We start from the raw sequence: 20,635 nt of genomic DNA, 5'->3' as shown, positions 1-20,635 counted from the left end.
CTGGCAACCAACAATCTGCTTTCTTTCTCTCTATGGATGTAGATATTCTGGATAGTACATATAATTGGAATTATACAATATGTGACCTTTTGTGTCTACCTCTTCTAGCATAAAATTTTCTAGATTCATCCATGACTTAGCATATTTCAGTACCTCATTCCTTTCTCCGGCTGAATATTCCCTTGTATGGATCAATCATATTTTGTTTATCCATTCATCCATTGATGGACATTTGGGTTGTTTCCAACTTTTGGTGCTTGTAAATAGTGTCTATATTTATGTGCAGATTTTTGTTTGAATACTTATTTTCATTTCTCTAAGTATATACCTAGGAGTAGAATTGCTGGTTCATATAGTTTAACTTTTTGAGGAAACAGCAAACTTTTCCAGCATAGCAGCTAGGAAAGCAGCTCTACCATCTTAGATTTCCACCAGCATGTACATTGGTTACAATTTCTCCCCATCCTCACCAACAGATCAGTATTTTTAAGAAGTCAGACTAAGAAAATGAAATAAAATGTCTGGGTGGTAGGATTCAGAAGGTAGTTTCTATTGCCATTATTTTATAGTTTTCTGGATACACTTTTTAATTCTACCCTTGTAGAATTAACTATTATTACTATGGTTATTTTCAAACATCAAATTCAGATCTAATTTGAGCAAATTGCAGGTATATGCATTCATTAGGGACAAATACAGTATAAGGTGAAAATATGCTTTACTATGCTTGACGGTTAGCTGAGTCATCATCCACAAAAATCTGAAGTCAGTATATTTTTTAACAAAATGTAATGATTTGTTTTGGTAAAAATGGAATTAAGTTTCTTCCAGTTGATATACCTCTCCTACCTCAGATTTTTCCATGGGTGAAATCTATTGTCTATTTCCATAGGTGAAATCAGTATCTATTATTCACACATCTCTATTTCTGCAACAGAATTTGAATCTCATGGATAGGAATTGTGAGTCACTCTGAATTCAGACTTAGGTACCCCAAATAAATGTAGAAATAGTATTGAACTTTTAGATGGGGACAAATCTGGTAGGGATGAGTGTGAGTCTCTTAGACTATTATCTGTAATTAGCATTTTATAAACAATTTGTTAAAACTGAAAACAGGTTCTAAAATGTTTCTAGCAAGCAGAAGTCTCTAAATATTCTCTTAGGCATACTGTTATTTACAGTGTACTATGTATACATATAAACACACCCGCAAGCATACATTATTACACATTATGTATGTTTGACCCACTAGTGCTAATATAGCTATTGTAACATTTAAATCTGAAGAAAGGGAAATTTACATGGTATTTTTGTGAAGTATTTCTGTGAAGTAAAATGTTTTAAAAGAAAATTTAGTAATAAACTGTGTCTCTTCTGTGTGGCTCACTAGGTAAAGTTTTACCTGACTTTACTTTGTAATTTGGTTTAGGGAAAGCAAAATATGCCTTCTCGAACTGTATCTCTCTTCATTAAATTAATATATAAACTCTTGCCTTTTCTCTACTCCATTGGTCTAGGATTAAGGTTTTACGTTATAACATTGTGGTGATATGACTTTATGTGCACAGCTCTTGAACTGAAAGATTTGTAAGTGATTAGCATGTTCCATTAACTCAGTAATGATACTCTCTTTTGGTACCATTATTTTATTGTTGTTTTTCTCTATTAATAATGTCAGATTGATGCTATTAAAAATTTTATAAAAGTAAAAACTTTTTAAAAAACCAGTGATACCAAAAGTTTTAATGCATGTCAAATATAATTATCAGCAATTTAGAAAAGGTCAAAAAATTTAGAAAAATATTAATGTTAAACATGTTATCGGTTGAAAATAAATTATTTGCAGGTAAAATTAACAAAATAGTTTATTCAAAAATAAAAAGAAGCCATTTAAACAATGAAATATTAAAAAGTTACTCATTATCTACCTCTTTTAAAGTGCAGGCTCAAATATGCATCTGATTTATTCTTGATTAGTGAGTATATATTTTTTTTTTTTGGCTGTTTTTCCTGCATATTTTTCCTGCTGATGTGAAAACAGTCTGAGTAACAGTGAAAAAAAAATGGTTAGTTAATTCCAACTATTTCAAATATATCCATAGATGATCTCACTTTTTATTTGATAACTTTGAGGATTTTTTTTTAGCATTCATTAAAAATTTCATAGATTTAATTTCTATTTTTGATGAAGGTTTTGGATGCTTATAGTTGAATAAGTAAAAAAGATTTTACAAGACTTGCTAAGAAAACCCATAATTCCCCAACCACTTAACTCATTGATTGTAAGAGAGAAACCAAGTAGAATAAATATTACCTCCTGTCTTCTTTTGCTCTCTTACCTTCTTCCAATGACTGATAGTGACTGGAACCAGAGAGGGAGGGAGCGATAGAGAAACTGTGCATAAAGGCCAGCCTCCAAGTTGTTGCAAAAGGTGGAGAGGAGATCTGGAAGGGCAAACAGGAAATATCCAACTCTGAATGTTCTCTTTAAAAAATATAGAGTATCGAGTTTTTACTTTTCACCTTTGTGAGGATTAATTTTTTTTTGTTTTTTGCATAATCTTATTTCTTCCAAATAGGGATTTTGTATTCCATTTTTAAGGAGACTGTTTTGTCACTCATATTAGACATTTTCTTCAGTTGTATACTTTATCTGAGTATACTTAAAAGAAAGGCATAAAAGTTTATAGGAAGCTGGGCCTCCCCGGTGGCGCAGCGGTTGAGCGCTGGGTTGCAAGGCTGCCCGTAGCCTCTGCAGCGCCGGTTCGATCCCCGGCTGCTCTCCGGCCACCGGAGGAGGGTCCCACATGGCGCGCAGACCTCTCCTGCCGCCCGCTGCTCCCCTCAGCAGTGTACCTCGGTCCTTCTGCCTGCTCTACTCCCCACTCTGGCTCTGGTGAATTCTCTCACCCTCCCATGCCTCTGACTGTACCCAGTGCATGTATAAACAAAACAAACAAACAAACAAATAAATAAATAAAACATGCCTCTATTTTAAAAAAAAAAAAAAAAACCTTAAAAAAAAAATAGTTTATAGGAGGCTCCTTGCAAGTAGATGGAGCTTGTAGTAGGACCCAAAAATTTGCATTTCTAACTAGTCCCAGGTAATGCTAGTCCAGGAATTTTTTAAGAACTGCTGCTCTCGGCAGTAGATTAGTTCACATCTCTGAAAGGGAAAGACAGGAAAGAAGAGGGAAAGTTAAGCTGCAATGCTAGAGAGTTCTGAAGCGGAATGCCCCTTTATATCCCTATGTTGATCAACCTTTAGGTGTGGACTGTCCCTTGAAGCAGATTTGACATTGAAGAGTGAAGTTTTTTTCAGCCTAGGCAATTTCCATAGGGCTTTTTGCTGGAGGCACTGTCAACAGCTGGATGCCAAGATCCTTCTCTAATGAAAATGGAAAATGAGCAGTAGTGTATTACAGAGTCCATACCTACTCCTTCCTATCCAATGCCCAACCCTGTCTTGAGCCAACCACTTTATTTTCTTTCACCACAAATTAATTATGCCTATTTTAAAACTTTATATAAATGGAATTATAAACAGTGAACTTTTCTGAGTGGTATTTTTGCCTCAGTATAGATTCATCCATATTCTATATATCAGAAGTTCTTGTTTTATTTTGCTTTTTTCATCGCTGAGTATTCCTTTCTACAAATACACCACATTTTAATCTATTATATGGATTACCATTTGGATTGTTTTCGCTTAGGGCTAATATGACTGAAGAATCTGAACATTGTTGTATTAAGTCTGTTATGTAGACACACAACTTCATTTCTTTTGAATATATATCTGGAGTATAATTGTTGTGTTATAGAATAGCTTTATGTTTAACTACAGAATTTATCCAGAGCATCTTTTGCCTTTCACATTTCCACCAAGATGCATGACAGTTCTGGTTTTTCTAAAGTTTTGCCAACTTTTGTCATTTTCAGTGGTTTTAATTTTAGCCATCGTAGTGATCATGTAATAGTATTATTGTGATTTGATTTGCCTTTCCTTGATGACTATTGACGTTGAACATGTGCTTGTAGGAATTCAGTATACATTGTGGGCATAAGTCTTTTTGTCAGGTATATGGTTTGCAAATTCATTCTTTCATTGGTGGCGTATTTATTTTCTTAAATGATGTTTTGTGGTAAATAGAAATTGATTTTTATGGTAACGGAGTTTAATTAGTTTGTCTTTAAATGTTTATTGTTTTGCATCCTAAGGTACCTTTGCATATACTCAGATCATGATATTCTCCTATGATTTCTTCTAGAGACTAAGTTTTCATGGCTAATTTTCGGTAGACAGATCCATTCATCTATAGATGTTTCTAGTTATTCCACCAGAATTTGTTGAAAGGATTTTTCTTTCTTTTTTTTTTTCAATTTTTAAAGATTTATTTACTTTTTTATACAATAACCGGGGTACAGGCCAGATGTGCGGGAAGATCTGCCTGTTTTGGTCCCCGCTGTCTCTGGTGAACCCTCTCACCCCCTGCACCTCTGGCCTGTACCCTAGATCTTGTATGTATAAATAAATAAATCTTTTAAAAAATAAAAATAAAACTTGAAATGTAGGTACAATTTAAAAATTTGAGGTTACTGATTACATTTACTGAAGTGAGATTTAAATGTTAATTTTTTAGTTCCTCTATAGCTATATGCAAATGTAAATAACCCCTTTTTGTTACATTTGTTTGGCTCTAGAACCTTTTTTTTTTTTTTTTTTTTTTGCATGGAAGAACTGGGGAACTGGGGTGTAGGCCAGAGGTGCAGGGGAGAGGTAAGAGGATTCAGCAGAGACAGAGTGGGGAACAGAACAGGTGGATCTACTGAAGTACAATGCTAAGGGGAGCAGCAGTGAGACAGGAAAGGTCTGCTGCACCATATGTGAGTTAGCTGCCTGGCTGACATAGAACTCAGTCTATAGGGGAGATAGCACTGAGACTTAACCCGTAGGCTACCACGGAGGCTCTCTAGAACCTTTTTGTCAATGTTAATTTAGTTTATAACATCTTTTAAAGGTTGTATATAAATTATCTCAATATTTTGTACAGTTTCATTGTATTTTCACTTGTGTTCCACAACAAAATCCAAATCACAGTTAAATATTTTTAATACTAACTTCATTTTTTGTATTAATAACTATATATTCATGTAGATGAATATGTAGTGACTTTCTTTGTGTTATTTATTTCTGATTATATTCACCCTTTAATATATTGTCATATTAATGTGTGTGTGTGTGTGTGTGTGTAGAAGAACTGGGGTGTAGGCCAGAGGTGGACTAGTGAAAGGATTCACCAGAAACAGAGTGGGGAGCAGAACCGGTGAATCTGCTGACATACACTGCTGTGGGGCACAGCAGGTGACACAGGAGAGATCTGCTTCGCTGTGTAGATTAGCTCCTTGGTAGGGCATGGAACTCACGTGGTAGTGGTGATAGCACCGAGACTTAACCCGTAGACCACCCGAGAGGCCCTGCCATATGAATCTTTATTATTACTGTTAGTTCTGAGGGGGTAGGCAGGGTATGTTTGCCTGTTTGTAAACAGAACAGATAGAGGAGGGGAAGATCACTTAGTTTACAGTAAGCCTTTAACTTAGCTACATATATTTTACCATTACAGTGTTTTTAAATGTTAAAACATACAGATTGGCAGACATACAGTAAAAATCATAGTTCATCTAAACGTTGTATCCTGTTTAGTTAGTAAAATAGTACTGTTTGTTTAATAAAATAATATATCTGCAATTTGTATACCATTTAAAGCTTATTTAAAACCTCTGTCATATCATAATTTAACAACAGTAGGTTGACTGTAGAAATTAATAAAATGGTCTGACCATGCTTTGAATTTAGTAGAGATAGTGGGAAATAGATTTTTGTTTTGCTTTGTGAAAATGCTGTTTTTGGGTACAATGATTAATCTTAATAGGTTTTATTTTTTTCAGAGTGGGAAAGACTAATTACCATATCTCAGAATTTTTCAAGTATTTAATAACTTTATCACTCTTACTAACCTAAATTTCTTTTTCTTTTAGCAAAACTGTACAATCTAAAGTGGACTGCATTTTGGTAAGTAAAATAACTAATTTTAAAGTTGTTCCTATAAAGTAAGTTTATATTACCTGTATGCAAAACATATTATTCTAGAGTAAATAATGATTTCAAATATAACACATGTTATTGAGTAAAATTTGGCATTTAATTACAACTCTAGGTTGACCTCTGTGTAGCTATCTAGATACTTTATTATAACTAATCAATAATGAAATATAAGGATATGAACCAAGGTTTTTGATAATTGCATATTTTTGAAATTTCTTAGTTTTTACAAAATGATCATTTAAACATTTAATAAGGATATTTATTTTTCTATTCTGATAACTTTTTTAAGAGAAGATTTAAGATTTCATGGGTTAATTTTGTTGTAATAGCGTATCTCTCATGTTTGGGCTGCGAGACAAAAACTTCAGTCAATAGTTTAAATTTAGGTTGCACTTATGGTACACTTATCAGAATTTGCTTAAATGAAACCTCTTTTAAAATGCTGCCTAGGAACCTCCCCTGGTGGCGCAGCGGTTGAGCACTGGGCTGCGAGGCTGCCCGCCAGCCTCTGCAGTGCCAGTTCGTTCCCAGCCGCCGACAAGGGTCCCACAAAAAAACAAAATAAAATAAAATGCTGCTTAGGTTAGCTTTTGTTGCTGTAATTTGCATGTTTGGATTGATAGTCTTAAAGAATTAAAGCCACAATCATAGTTTAAATTTAGACTGTAGTCATGGTTTCTTAATTCTTAAACATGAAGGAAAAAGCCTCCAACTCTTGGGATACTTGATTAATACTGAAATCTCTGCTGATGGACTAATCCCTAGGCTCTAGAGCGTTCACTGACTCTGCACTGTTAGATTTCTCCGTGTCAATGTGGTTAATCCTCTTTCCGTACTGGTGACTTAAGAACTTTCTTATTCAGATTTGGATCTTCCTTATGAGCTAACTTTTTGGGGACAGTGAGGAGAAGGTTTTAGTGTCTAATGTTGCTATAGTATGGGGTTTCTTATTAGCTTATATTATTATTAGCTTATTGTTAGGTGAATAGACAGAAATAGTTCACAGCAGAAGAAGCAATTTGATCCTTTCTCTTGTGTTTTTCTAACCTAATAGCTGAAAAAGAGAACTTGGTAGGTATGTTTTTCTCTTTTCCTTTCACAGTATTCCTCTGTAGTAGGCAATCTTTTTATCTCCCTTTTGCAAACATAGATACTTACACTTTTTTTTTTAAGAACCTGATGCTTTTGTATTTAGTTCAAAGATAATTTTTGAATACTTTCTGTCTGCCAATGCTAGACTTAAAGGTATATAAAATTAAAAAACATATTCCTACTCTCAAGAAATTCAGTTTGTTGTCAAAATATTCACCAGTGCTACTGTAAGACCAAAGAAGGTGGTGATTAGATATGGAGAGGTCACCTTGCCTCCAACCACCAGAGCATTTTCTTTCCCAACTCTCAATCCATTATTTATCCATCACTCAGTAATTATGGCATAATACTATGTACTAGACCTTGTTCTGGGTATCAGACTATACAGTGATAAACAAAAAAGATAGAGTTCCTAAGATCACTTAGAGTTAATGTAGAATTACTCAATTTTTTCTTTTCATTGAGAAAATAAAGGCAAAAAAACTAATATAAATTATTTTTAAAAGCATTTTAAATGCTAAATAAGAACAAAAATGTTTTTTAAAAATCTTTCAAATACTCATGTTTTCATATTTTAGCAGATATTATATATAAAGGACAAGATAATATAATTTCTATCTCTTGAATCTTAAATTATGTTGAGTGAGGTAGGCATTAAATGGTCAAATGAACATTATTACTTCTAAAAAAGATAAAAGGCAGCAAGTGATGGTGAATAGGGTAACTTTGGATAGGTTGACCAGAAAAAGCCTCTTTGAATAAATGACATTTGAGGGGAGAACTCAGCAATAAGAAATCATTCTTGTGTGATGATATGCCTATTATCATAAGCTAGACAGAATGAACTGTAAGTACAATATTTCTGAAGCAGGACTGAGTTTGGGATATTTGAAGAATACAGAGAGCCCGGTGTTCTAGAAATTCCAGAGGGAGGGAAAGAGGTTCAACTAAGGATCAGTTTAGGTAGGGCATAATTAGCTATGGTAAATAGTGTCTAGAAAACCAATTACAGAGTTTTAAGAAGGAGAACAATATGGTCCAAAATTTTAAAAATAACCTGTTGATGACAAATGGGCTATAAAGGGACAACAGTGGACACAGGCAAACCAGTTAGGCTATTAAGAATTCCAAAGAGAATTCAAGACTCTTACTCAGATGATGGCAGTGGAAGATGGGAAAAGATAGATTTAAGGCAAATTTCAAAAATAAGGCCAGTAGGCCTTGCTTGCTTGTGGATTGAATAGGGAGAGAGGAACCAAAGGCAATTCTTTTCAGTCTAAAAAATTTTCGTTAATATTTTATGAAGCAGGTTTGCATGTAATGAATTCTCTTGGTCTTTATTTCTGAATGTCATTTTTCCTTCAGTTTTACTAGATATAGAATTTTTGTTTAACAGATTTCTTCTTTCATTGCTTCAAATATGTAATTTTATTGTCTCCCACCTTCATTGTTTCTGAAGTGAAGTCACTAACTATATAACTTACCTGTACATGTCGAGTTGTTTTTCTCTTCCTTCTATATATTCATTCACTTGCTTGTTTACTGAACCACGTACTCTTGATTTCAATAATTTGGACATTATGTGTATAAGTTTGGATTACTTTGTGTTTATCCTGCTTTGAGTTTGATAAGCTCATATTATAGGTTAATTTAATTTGGGAAAGTTTTAGCCATTACTTATTCAAATGCTTTTTGTGTCCTTCGAAGTCTCCTCTCCTTATAAAATTCCCATTATGTATATGCTGAAAAGAGTCAGTCTCTGATTATTTTTCTTTGTCTTCATCTAGTTTCTCTACTTTATTAAGATTCCCTAGTATTTGTCATCATATTTTCCTTTATATATTTAAACACAGGCACCCTCATCTTGATAGCACTACTGTCCAAACCATGTAGGATAAGTTATGCAACCAGTTCCAGGCAAGAATGACATAAACTCTCTTTTTAACTGAAGTTCAGCCATTTTTAATAACTAAAACTACACTCAACCTATTTGCCTTTAGTCATCTTTCAAAGCCCTAAAATTTCTCTTTTTGACCATTTAGATCACTGTATAGTTATTTGCAGGGGAGAATTTGCTGACCTCTTCACTCCACTTAGTCCAGATATCTGAACCTTCTCACAAAAAACTTACTGTATTTTCTGGAAGTTTTATGATTTAACTTTTCTGTTAGTTCTCTCAACCATTTTGATTTAAATCATTTAAAGAGTTTGGTATAGAGTGAATAGCAATATTTAATTTTCTCCTAATCACCTACTGCATCACTCTGTATAGGTCTTTTTCTAGACGTTTTTAAAATATCAATTGCTATCTCTGTCTTTAATACATCCCACACTGTCTTGTTTACCTGAAAATCTTGGGGTCAGGTAATGGTTCAAATTGTTTTGTCATTTCCATACAAATCTTGTCGATTTCTATCCATAAATTCCAGTAGAATTTTGATTGGGATTACTCTGCGTTAAATCAATTTGGGATTAATTGACATCTTAATGACAAGCTTTCTAATCTTGAATATGGTGTATCTTCACATTTGTTGGTTCTTCCATAATCTGTCTCAGCCATATTTTGAAGTTTTCTGTGCACAGATTTTGTGTATATTTGTTGAAATTATTCCCAGATAGTTTAAGGTTTTGGATACTGTCATGGATGTCATCTAAAATGTTTGTTATCCAATATTTTATTGCTCATATTTATTTTGACCTTGTAGTTTGTAAGCAGATTAAATTCACATGTTAGAGATAGTAGCATTTATGTAGGGCATGAGGGTGGAGTCTTAGGATTTTTGCCCCTGCTCAATCTCATTGTTCATGAATAAGTAAAAGCTTAATTTTATTGCAATCTAAAGATCTGTTTATTTTTCTAACCCTGTTGTACTGCTTAGACCTCCAGAACAGTGTTGAGTAAAATTGGTGAGACTAGATTCCCTTTCCTTGTTGTTAATCTTAGGAGTAAACCATCTGTTCACTCATTCACCTTATAATGTTGGTATTCATTTTTTCATGGATGGATGCTGTTTTCAAGTTGAGCATGCTTGCTGCCTTTGTTCTTATTTTGCTAAAATATTTTTATCCTAATATATACATTAGATTTTTTTAGGTAATTGTTCTGCACTTGTTGAAATAATAACATAGTACTTCTCCTTTATTCTGTCAATGTGGTTTTTTAAAAGTAACCCAGCCTTATATCCTTATGATGAATTCCACATGATGCATTATACTTCTGTATATTGCATTGTATTTTTGTAAAATTCTGTATTGCACTTCTGTTTGTTGTTGCATATATTTTGTTCGACCTTTTATTTGGTGAAGCTGAAAGTATTGCTTCAGTATCAGGTACTCCAATTTGGCTACATACAAAGGTTCATTAATAGCCATTTTAAGGATTTAATAAAATACATAGATCCATTCAACCTTCTGTGTTCCCTAGTGAGTTCTTTTCCACTGTTCTCTACTAAAACAGTTTCTAACTTCTTAAACTCAAGCTGAAACCCACCTCTTATCCCACTTTTAGCAATGATCTCATCTCTGAGAAAATAGAAAGATGTAAGTGTAGTTGTTCCACAAAATTAACACTTTTTATTTCCGTTGTGATTGTTGTTCTTTTCTCCACCTGTTCTTGTCTTCTCTTTTCTGCCGTTCCCCAGACTGATCTCTTTCTGCGTGGCTCTGGAATTCTATCTTTTCCTATCAGAATTCAAATCTCTCCTGATTTTTTATTCTCTCATTTCCACTGACTTTTCCCATTAATAGCTATATGCTTAATATTTTTCCATCTATCAGAATTCATCCTGAAATCCACAACCTTTCTCTAGCTAACCACCTGCCTTCTTTTTGAAAGAAGAAAGTCCATTTATGTCCATATTTGTAACTTACCAGGAAAAATCTAACTTTAATTCTAGGGCTCTCTGACTGACCAGTATTCCAAATGAAAAAGTTATTGCCAGTTACTTGTAGGTTTAAAGAAAATACACTGTAAAAAATCCCACTCACTCACCCCAACAGGTTGGTTGACTTAACATATATATGGGCAAGTATATATATATATATATATAAAACAGATTCAACAATCTAGATGAACAAATTCTTAGAATCATATAACTATCCAAGATCTAACAAAGAAATAAACAACCTGAACAGACCAATTACAAATAAGGAAATTTAAACAGTAATCGAAACCCTCCCAAAAAACAAAAGCCCAGGACCAGATGGTTTCACAAGCAAGTTCTACCAAATACTCAGAGATGAACTAATGCCTATTCTGCTAATTTACTTTCAGAAAGTTGAGAAAGAAGGAATACTACCAAATAAAAACATTTTACGAGACCAACATCACACTATTACCAAAACTAAACAAAGACCACACACATACACACACACACACACACACAAACCTATAGGCCAATCTCCCTAATGAACATGGATGCTAAAATCCTCAATAAAGTCTTAGCAAACCAAATCCAACAATGCATCAAAAGGACTGTACACCATGATCAAGTGGGATTTTTCCCAAGGACACAGGATGGTTCGACATCCAAAATTCAATTAATGTAATTCACCACATTAATGTAAAAAAAAAAAAATATGATCATATCAATAGATACTAAGAAAGCATTTGATAAATTTTATTTTGATTCATTAATGATAAAGTCCCTTTAAAAACTTGGGATTGGGCCTCCCTGGTGGCGCAGCAGTTGAGCGCTGGATTGCAAAGCTGCCCGCGGCCTCTGCAGTACCGGTTCAATCCCCGACTGCTCCCCGGCCACCGGAGAAGGGTACCACATGGCGCGCAGACCCCTCCTGCCGCCTGCTGCTCCCCTCAGCAGTGTACTTCGGTCTTTCTACCTGCTCTGCTCCCCACTCTGGCTCTGGTAAATTCGCTCACCCTCCCACGCTTCTGACTGTACCCAGTGCTTGTATAAATAAATAAATAAATAAATCTCCAAAAAAATAAATAAATAAAAACTTGGGATTAAAAAGAGCATACCTTAACATAATAAAAGCCATATATGACAGATCCACAGATCGTCATTCCCAAAGGTAAAAAACTGAAAGCCTTTCCATTAAGATCTGGAACACGACAAGGATGCCCACTCTAACCACTGCTTTTCAACATAGTACTGGAAGTCCTAGCTAGAATAATTAAGCAAGAGAAAGACATAAAAGAAATCCAAGTAGGGAAAGAAGAGATAAAGCTATCATTATTTGCAGATGATATGATAATATATAGAATGAACCCCCCCACCCCAAAAATTGACAGAAAAACTAATTATAGCAATAAACCATTAGTTCAGTAAAGTAGCTGGTTACAAAATCAATACACAAAAATTAGTAGCCTTCCTATATGCAAACAGTTAGTCTAAAGAGGACGGATTTAAGAAAATCATCCCACTTACGTTTGTACCCCAAAAAATTACCTGGGAATAAACCTAACAAAGGAGGTGAAAGACCTATAGAAGGAAAAGTATAAAATATTGGTAGAAGAAATAGAAGACACAGAAATGGAAATACATTCCCTGCTCATGGATTGTAAGAATCAACATCAACAAAATGGCCATCTTACCCAAAGCAGTTTAGAGTCAGTGCAATTCCAATAAAAAAATCTCAATGACATTCGTCAAATAAGTGGAAAAAATATTGCTGAAATTCATATGGAATCACACACACACATACACACACAAACAAATAACCAAAGCTTTCCTGTCTAAAACAGGGAAGAACAGAGATATTACATTCCCAGAGTTCAAACTGTTCTACAAAGCCATTATAACAAAAATTGTGTGGTACTGGAACAAAAACACATAGACCAGTGGGTTCAGATTGAAAGCTCAGAAATAAAGCCAAACATATATCATCATATAATGTATGACAAAGAAGCAAAGAATATTCACTGGAACAAAGAAAATCTTTTCAATAGATGGTGCTAAGGAAACTCGACTGCCATATGCAAAAGAATGAAGTTAGACTTCTATCTCACGCCAGACACAGAAATCAACTCAACATGGATAAAAAACTTGGATGTAAGACGTGAAATCACAAAATATAGAGAAGAAAACATAGGAAAAACACTGACATAAACTTCATAAACATCTTTGAAGATATGTCTTCAGAAGCAAGGAAAACAAAGGAGAATACAAGCAGCTGGGGCTTCATCAAACTAAAAAGCTTCTGTACAGCAAGGAACAACAACCAAAATGAAGAGATACATTGGTTCAAAGACTAATAGGAGCAAAGATTATCCTGGTTCATCACAAGCTTCAATCACAATGTTGTCAGCAACAGAACCGCAAAGAATGGCAGTATACTCCACACCACTCCTTTTTAGTTCAGTCTACGTTATCCCTGAAAGGAAAGAACGCATCATACCTGATAGAAACGTCACTAAGTTTGTAAACCCATTCCTTCTATTGGGCTTTGGTTAATAATTCAAGAACTTTGTCAAACAGTGCCTTCCACTTTTCCAAATCTTCATCCTCACCGATAGTTCCAGTATCATATTGATTGATGGCATTGTATATTTCTGCTCTCTTCACTCCAGTTTCAAACTTTATTGAAAGCACTGCAAGCATTGTGCACTGAATCCAAGACTGCTGTCCTGCTCCAGTACCAGTAACTTAACCATTCTTGGCATAACACACAAAGTTATACTGAACATACTTGAAGATTGGTGGTGACAGTGAGCTATTGGAACATAGCTTCTGGCAAATCTTTATTCTTGTCACCCCACTGCTAAATAATGAACTTTCAGTGGCACCATTATTTCTCTTCTAGTTTAAATGAAGACCAAAGAGAGTTTGAACTTCATTTTCATCTTCTTTATAAGACTGATCTGAGTGACACAGTACCTCTCATTTTTCTTTTTAGAAAGTTTTTGCAAATCTTCTTCATATGCTGAGGCCAACAGTATCATTGGATAATTTTGGCAGTAGGGACATCACAAACATCAGATAATATGCAATAAAGTCACCAAATGAAAACATCATATCAGCCCTTCTTGCTCTTGCATATGCAGTTGATATGGCTGTAAAGGTTTTGTACAAATAATGGACCATACAGACTTTGGCCTCACCTTCACTAAGTGGAATTCCAGCAGCAGCACCTGGAATTGACATATTTAAAACAGGCAGCAGCTGGAATGCCTAAAGCTTCTTTGAGTTCCTTTATCAGCTGCCAGGCATTTTCATAGCATCACACAAGTTTATGTCTAGGGACTCCATTTAGAACTGTGATGGAAAGCTTGGGATTCAGTGTATGCAGTCTGGCAGAAGTTTGATGAGGGTTCGTTCCACACCTCAGGAGCATCTGAGGTATTCCTTTACTTCTTTGCTTCATTTATTGTACCACATGAGTAAAAGCCTTCAAGGCTAACTGGCGTCTTGGTTAATTGGTGCCCTTACTGTCAGAGCCTGCATTTCCATGGACACAGCCACTTGGTCCTCTGGTTCACACACAATTGCTGTTCAGGTTTGGTTTTGGGCTGCTGCTCTGAGTAGGATGACTCCATCAGTATCACTCTGCCAACAGCTTCCCAGTAGTAATCTGGAGAAGCCACAATTTTCACAAAGGGATACAGATTACAAATGACAACTCTTGTATGAGTGAAATCAAGTCTGGCCAAATTGGAATTGTCTTCTGGGATATTATGAGCCAAGATTCCAGTGTGGACTGCAGGATGCAAGGTTTTCACATGCCTCTCCCCCTCAGACATTTCAGGAAGTCCTGTCAGCTCAGAGACATCTGTCATGGCTAGACCAGCATCCTTGAGAGTTTTTGCAATCCTTCCAGAAGTGACCAAATTCAAACCCACAGCTAGTTGTCTGCAATTTCCACAAGGACAGTTATGTCAGAGACACTGAAAAAGACAAAATGGATGAGTGTCATGGCTGCAGGTAGTGGGGTTCCAGAGAGTCTTGATTTTAAAACATATGGTTGCTTAGAAACGGACTGGATAATGAGGCAAACCTGGTCCAGCAAATCTAACCATTCTGGTGCTTGCGGAACAAACACTGTTTGGTCCTGCAAGCAATCAGCTACAAGCCCTATAGACTAAAGAAGCTAAACTGGAAAACCACAGGATAGATCTGTTCCACAGAGGTGTTTTATTTGGCCCTTAATTTTAACATTGGTTTTATGAACAAGTATTGGGAAGGCTCATGAAAAAATTTGATGTCTCTTTTTCTCTTGAGAACTTAAGACACTCAACAATAATTTCCATGTGACAACAGTTGGCTGGACCTAAGTAGCAGTTATCCCTCACAGACGTGACATGTGCTCTCTAATTTGTCCATTACCTGACTCACATTTAAGTTTGTGCCTCTTTTGTGGCAAGATTCTTCCAAGAGCCATTCTTTACAGGGTTGGGGGAACCATTATAATGTGTATAAGAATAGATAGTGAGAAAACAACCACTATATTTGTCTTACTTATGTGAACTCTTGCTACTGTTCTTACCCTGGCTGGCTGTTCCTACAGCCAGTCAATGGATAGCAAAAACTAGAATAGAACAGAGAAGAATCGTGACTCTTGAGAATCTTTACTATTATATTAGCCACTGTACAAAACATTTAATCTTCTTCCCAATGAAGCTTTCCCTGACCACGTTTTTTTTGTTTGTTTGTTTGTTTTAGTTTTAACATCTTCCAATACTTTTCTCTTCATAGCAATTATCATCTTCATGTAATAGTGTTTTACTTTTAAATTTTGTTGATTGTCTACCTGGTATAAAATGTTAGGTCATAACTTAAAGCATAATAAGAACTCAGTGCTGGATAAATGAATGAATGAGCATTCAATTTTTAAACTTTCCAAGTCTGTCACATGGCTATTGTTTTAAAACCATGTGCCTACTTATTGCTCAAGTGTTGGGTGAAAACTAAAAGATACCTAAGTATTTAGGATATCTGCTTCCTGAGAACCAGGCTGTTAATAATGCTGCTAAAACAGGGGTGCTTGGTAGGTAGTGCAAGAGGAAGATGAGATACCCAGACAGGCCAGAATGGCCTAGCCAGCTGCCTGGATTCTAAGACAAGAGCATCCCCCAGAAGGCCAAAACCAAAACCAAGGGCTATAGCAATACAACACCTACACAGTAGGGGTCTATGAACTATAGCCAAGCCGAGAACAGGTCATTATGTGTTCTCACCCGCATGCACAATGGCAAGAGACCTCAGGGTCCAAAAATGACAACCATGGGGTTTATTCTACAAACAGGGGAAACAAAGAGCTTACTATAGCCACAGGTGACTGGCTTTCTCACCCAGATAGTGTCAGTGATGGTTGCCAGTGGTCATCATGAGTGCCGGACAGCACTGGCCAGTAGTAATGGTCGCTACTGGTCCCCCAGAGGCAGTGTCAGAGACACCAAGTGTTAACAGCTCTTTGTGAGTTGTTGGACAACCCCAACTACAAACGAGCTCTTTAAGATACCAGGCTCAGGGCCTTTGGTGCTCCCTTCATGCAATGTCAGAGACAGGACAGGAGACCCAGTCTCTGACAGAGGTCTTTGGTTGGCTTCTCTTCCTTCTTGGAGATTGAATGCTTCTTTTCTTTTTCTTTCAGCTTCTGATCTTTCTTCTTTCTTCTGAGGCTGAAACCATCTGTTCTTAGCTCCCTCTGACCCTGGGTTAGATCCTCTTTCAGGCTGCTCCACCCACAACTCTGATTGGACCATTTTTCCATCCTGTGGCTGATTGGACCATTTAGCACCAGTCAACTCATAGCGCACACCTGATTGGTCCGTTGCACAATCCAGGAAGTACATGGTTGCATAAAAGGGCTCTGAGAAGCAACTCCCACAATTGACAAAAAAGCAGTTGCTAGGCTCTGAGGAGCAACTGCCACAACTGACCTGTGGTAGAGCAGCAGGATGAGAGAACACCATCGCTGCTGCTGCCGGCTCCTGCCACTGAGGCAGCTGGGTTCTAGTAACACTCCCAGGAGTAAATCTGAGTAACTCTCCCATGGGATAATTCCTAACAAGAGGCACACCTCCTCTCCTGCCCCCTAGAAATTTATATCATTGAGGGGGCATAAATGTGGGGAATACCATTTGAAAAGACTATCTTCCTCCCATTCTTCCTTTACTGGAGAAAGTGTGCTTTCTCAAATGACATCCTGCTGCCACTGAAAGCTAAATGATGACCAAGGTCAACTTACTGACCCATTTAAGGAATGTGAGACTGCCATTTAAGGAATTTTGAACCTATTATTCCAGATGGACGGATGGATGGAAGATGGATGGATGGATGGATGGATGGATGGATGGATGGATGGATGGATGGATGGATGGATGTTATGTATAATATACATATTACATATACTAAGCACACGCATTATTTTATTCACTTTTTGGTATAGGAGAATAATACAGTTAAAATATTCTTTGGTTGTTTTCTTCCTGGTAGGTACTCAAGTGGACTAAAGTGCTACTACCATCCAAATTTTGAGTTCTGTAACTTTCTTCTTTCATAATTATGAAGAATGCCCTAACCTTTGTCAACTAATTTTCAAATATACTTAACTGTCACAAAAAGCAATAGGAAAGAATATAATGGCAATCTATTACCTGAAAATAAAAAACCTCAGTTTTCATTAATGAGTTTATTTTCAAAGGATGGCATTTTACACAAAAGTGTATTCTGAAGGAAAGCAAATGAACTCTTAAAGTATTCTACTTTATCCATCTTAGCTTTCATTTCAAACTTACAGAAAAGAAAACCCTGAGAAATTAGAAAAGGTCACTGGGAGCAGAGAGACGGGAATTGAAGAAGTGACTTTTCCTCTATAATCTTGAAGAATTACCTAGAAAACCAGTTTTTTGGAATCATAATACTGGGTCGTCAGAAAAGTCATGATGAGTTTTTTTTTTTTCTGTTTTTCAAGCAAAAATGCGTCGTGACTTTTCCGACGACCCAATAGTAACTGGGCTCTCAGGGACCATTCTTTTTCCATTACGAAAAAAGTTAAACAGGATGACTAGAAAGATCTAAACCTTATCCTTCTTCCCAGTGCTTCCACCACTATCACTGACCATCAGTAGAGCCATAGGGTCTTTTCAAGCAACATACAGAGACTGCCTCACCTCAGTGATCCAGAGAGGGACTACATGATTGTCACCTTTTAAGGAAATTTACTGTGGGCTGATGTGTTCTCTCTAGAGCTGGCTCTCATTTGAATCCTATTTCGGATGGACTCAAATCATTTGGTTTGGGTACCCTCTGCCTATTTGAACCCAAATATCTACTGTGAGTACTTTTGCAATATGCCCTTGTCTCAGTATTTCAGTTGGTCCTTGGTTATTCTGGTGCTTAAATAGCCAAGATACATGCTACTTTGTAGTTTCAGTTTTAGAGATTCAGCTTCCTTTTTTACTATTAATCCCTAAAAGATACCAGTATATTTTAAATTACATTCATTAAAAATTACCTCTGTTAGATACAGTTAATGTCCTTGGCACTCTCTCTAACTTTTTTCTTTTATAATTTAATCTAAACACTTGATGTACAGAACCTTCTAATCTATCCATCTGGGGGTGTGAATTTTTAGTGCTTACATTGCACCCCCCACCCCCAGTTTCTCTAAGTTTGATTATAGTTCAGGCAAGTTGAAAGGGTTTTTTTGTTTGCTTGTTGGCTGTTTTTCAAATTGGTCTAAATTCCCTAAGTCACCCAGCAAAATTAATAAGAAGACAGACTGAGAAATATATTTTGGCTTTTGCTGAAACTTGCTTTTCAGACTTGCTTCATTTTTCCTTAACTGTACCCTAGTAAATGATGTCTTTCAGATGAACTCAGATCATATTATCTGTTTCAGAATAGAAACTTTGAGCAGAAAATTAAACCATTCTCATTTTACATCTCGTGTAGTAGGTTTATAGAGTAAATCCTAACATAATAAAAGTATAATAAAAATTACTCTTTATTTGATTTGTATTTTCTAGAGCCTTGAATAGAAAAAGTTATTTCTTACATTGTTTGTAGTAGGCAACTCGGTAGAAAATCACATACACCCACACACACACTTAATTCTCATTAGCAGGTTAGTAATCTGCTATTCTAAGCAGTAAGATTGGGGAAAAAAGAGTCCTTACATCTTGACCTTTTCCTCTGCCTTCCTTTTTCAATTCTGTGGAAGGACAGATTTCACAACTAATGGAGCCTAAGAGAATATAATACCAGATATGTTGATTTTTTTCCGTAAATTAAAAAAGATTATACAAAATATGGTTCAACTTTCCCCCTTTTGGTCCTTTTATCAGTAATGCTAATAAAAAAAGCGGCCTTTTAGTAATTGTACTTATGAGTCATTGTCACCTAAGGGAGGGGAGATAACTTAGAATTATTTTTATATTTTGGGTTTTTTGTTTGTTTTTTTTTTTATAAAATCAGGTAGACATATTCATATGGTTCATAAGGTTATCAGTATATATGTTTTCCATCCATACATGGTTACTTAATCAAAGAGGCAGTAAAACTTGAGAATTTAGGTTATTGGATTTTAAGCTATATATTCTGAATACAAGTTTATGTTAAACCTTTTTTAAAATAACTTTTTCTAATACGAGTTTGAAAACTAAGGTTTAATGGACCAGTTATGGACAGGATATCCTGCTTGGCTGGTCCTTTTCCATTAGAACTCAGTTAATGTCAGCCTGGCCAGTTCTTTGGAAGTTGTTTATGCACCTCATCAGGAGAATGTCTGCTTCTTTCAAAAGTGAAGATGATGATTCCTATAAATAATTTTAGCATGAAAGCTCCTGAAATTACATTCATAATTGTTGTTATTAATCTGGTGGTTAAGTTGTATGTTTTGTATGCATTAGTTTCATGATCTTGTTGTTTAAAAAAACAACAACAACACCTAGGGCCTCCCTGGTGGCACAGCGGTTGAGCTCTGGGTTGTGAAGCTGCCTGCAGCCTCTGCAGCACCGGTTTAATCCCTGGCCGCCAGGCGAGGGTCCCACAAGGCATGCAGACCTCTCCTGCCACCCACTGCTCCCCTCAGCAGTGTACTTTGTCCTTCTGCCTGTTCTGCTCCCTGCTCTGGCTCTGGTGAATTCTCTCACCCTCCCGTGCTTCTGACTGTACCCAGTGCTTATATAAATAAATAAATCTTTAAAAAAAAAAAGATTTATACAAAAAAAAAAAAACCACACCTAAATAATACCTGAGAAGGAAGATTTTCATAACAGGAAATATATTACTACGGAGAAGTTTATTTCAAACAGGAGAAAGTACTTCTTATTAGCACTTGAAATTGCAGAGTAAACCTGAATTGAAGATGATTTCTAAAGATAGAAGCAGTTCTCTTCATTCAGACTGACTTATAACTAACTGTATTCTGTGCCAGTAAATACTGGGAACAATGTTTCTTTGCCATCTGCTTGAAGATCTTCAAGTTCTGGTAATAAGATATTCAAAATGCCACCTGGTATCATGATAA

The 20,635-nt window shown here is 35.9% G+C and overlaps 1 protein-coding gene across 1 annotated transcript in view; it reads left to right on the top strand.

Annotated features, from left to right (window-relative positions):
- Positions 1-20,635, top strand: part of RFX7 (regulatory factor X7) — a 99,484-nt gene that overhangs the window by 44,265 nt on the left and 34,584 nt on the right. The window contains exon 2 of the mRNA XM_054701723.1: positions 6,043-6,076. Coding sequence (XP_054557698.1) covers positions 6,043-6,076 — 34 coding nt within the window. The remainder of the gene's footprint in view (positions 1-6,042; positions 6,077-20,635) is intronic.

This window comes from Talpa occidentalis, unplaced genomic scaffold (assembly GCF_014898055.3).
Source record: "Talpa occidentalis isolate TD23 unplaced genomic scaffold, MPIMG_talOcc4v2.1 talOcc4.11, whole genome shotgun sequence".
Classification (NCBI taxonomy): domain Eukaryota; kingdom Metazoa; phylum Chordata; class Mammalia; order Eulipotyphla; family Talpidae; genus Talpa; species Talpa occidentalis.
This window is presented reverse-complemented; position numbering and strand designations above follow the sequence as displayed.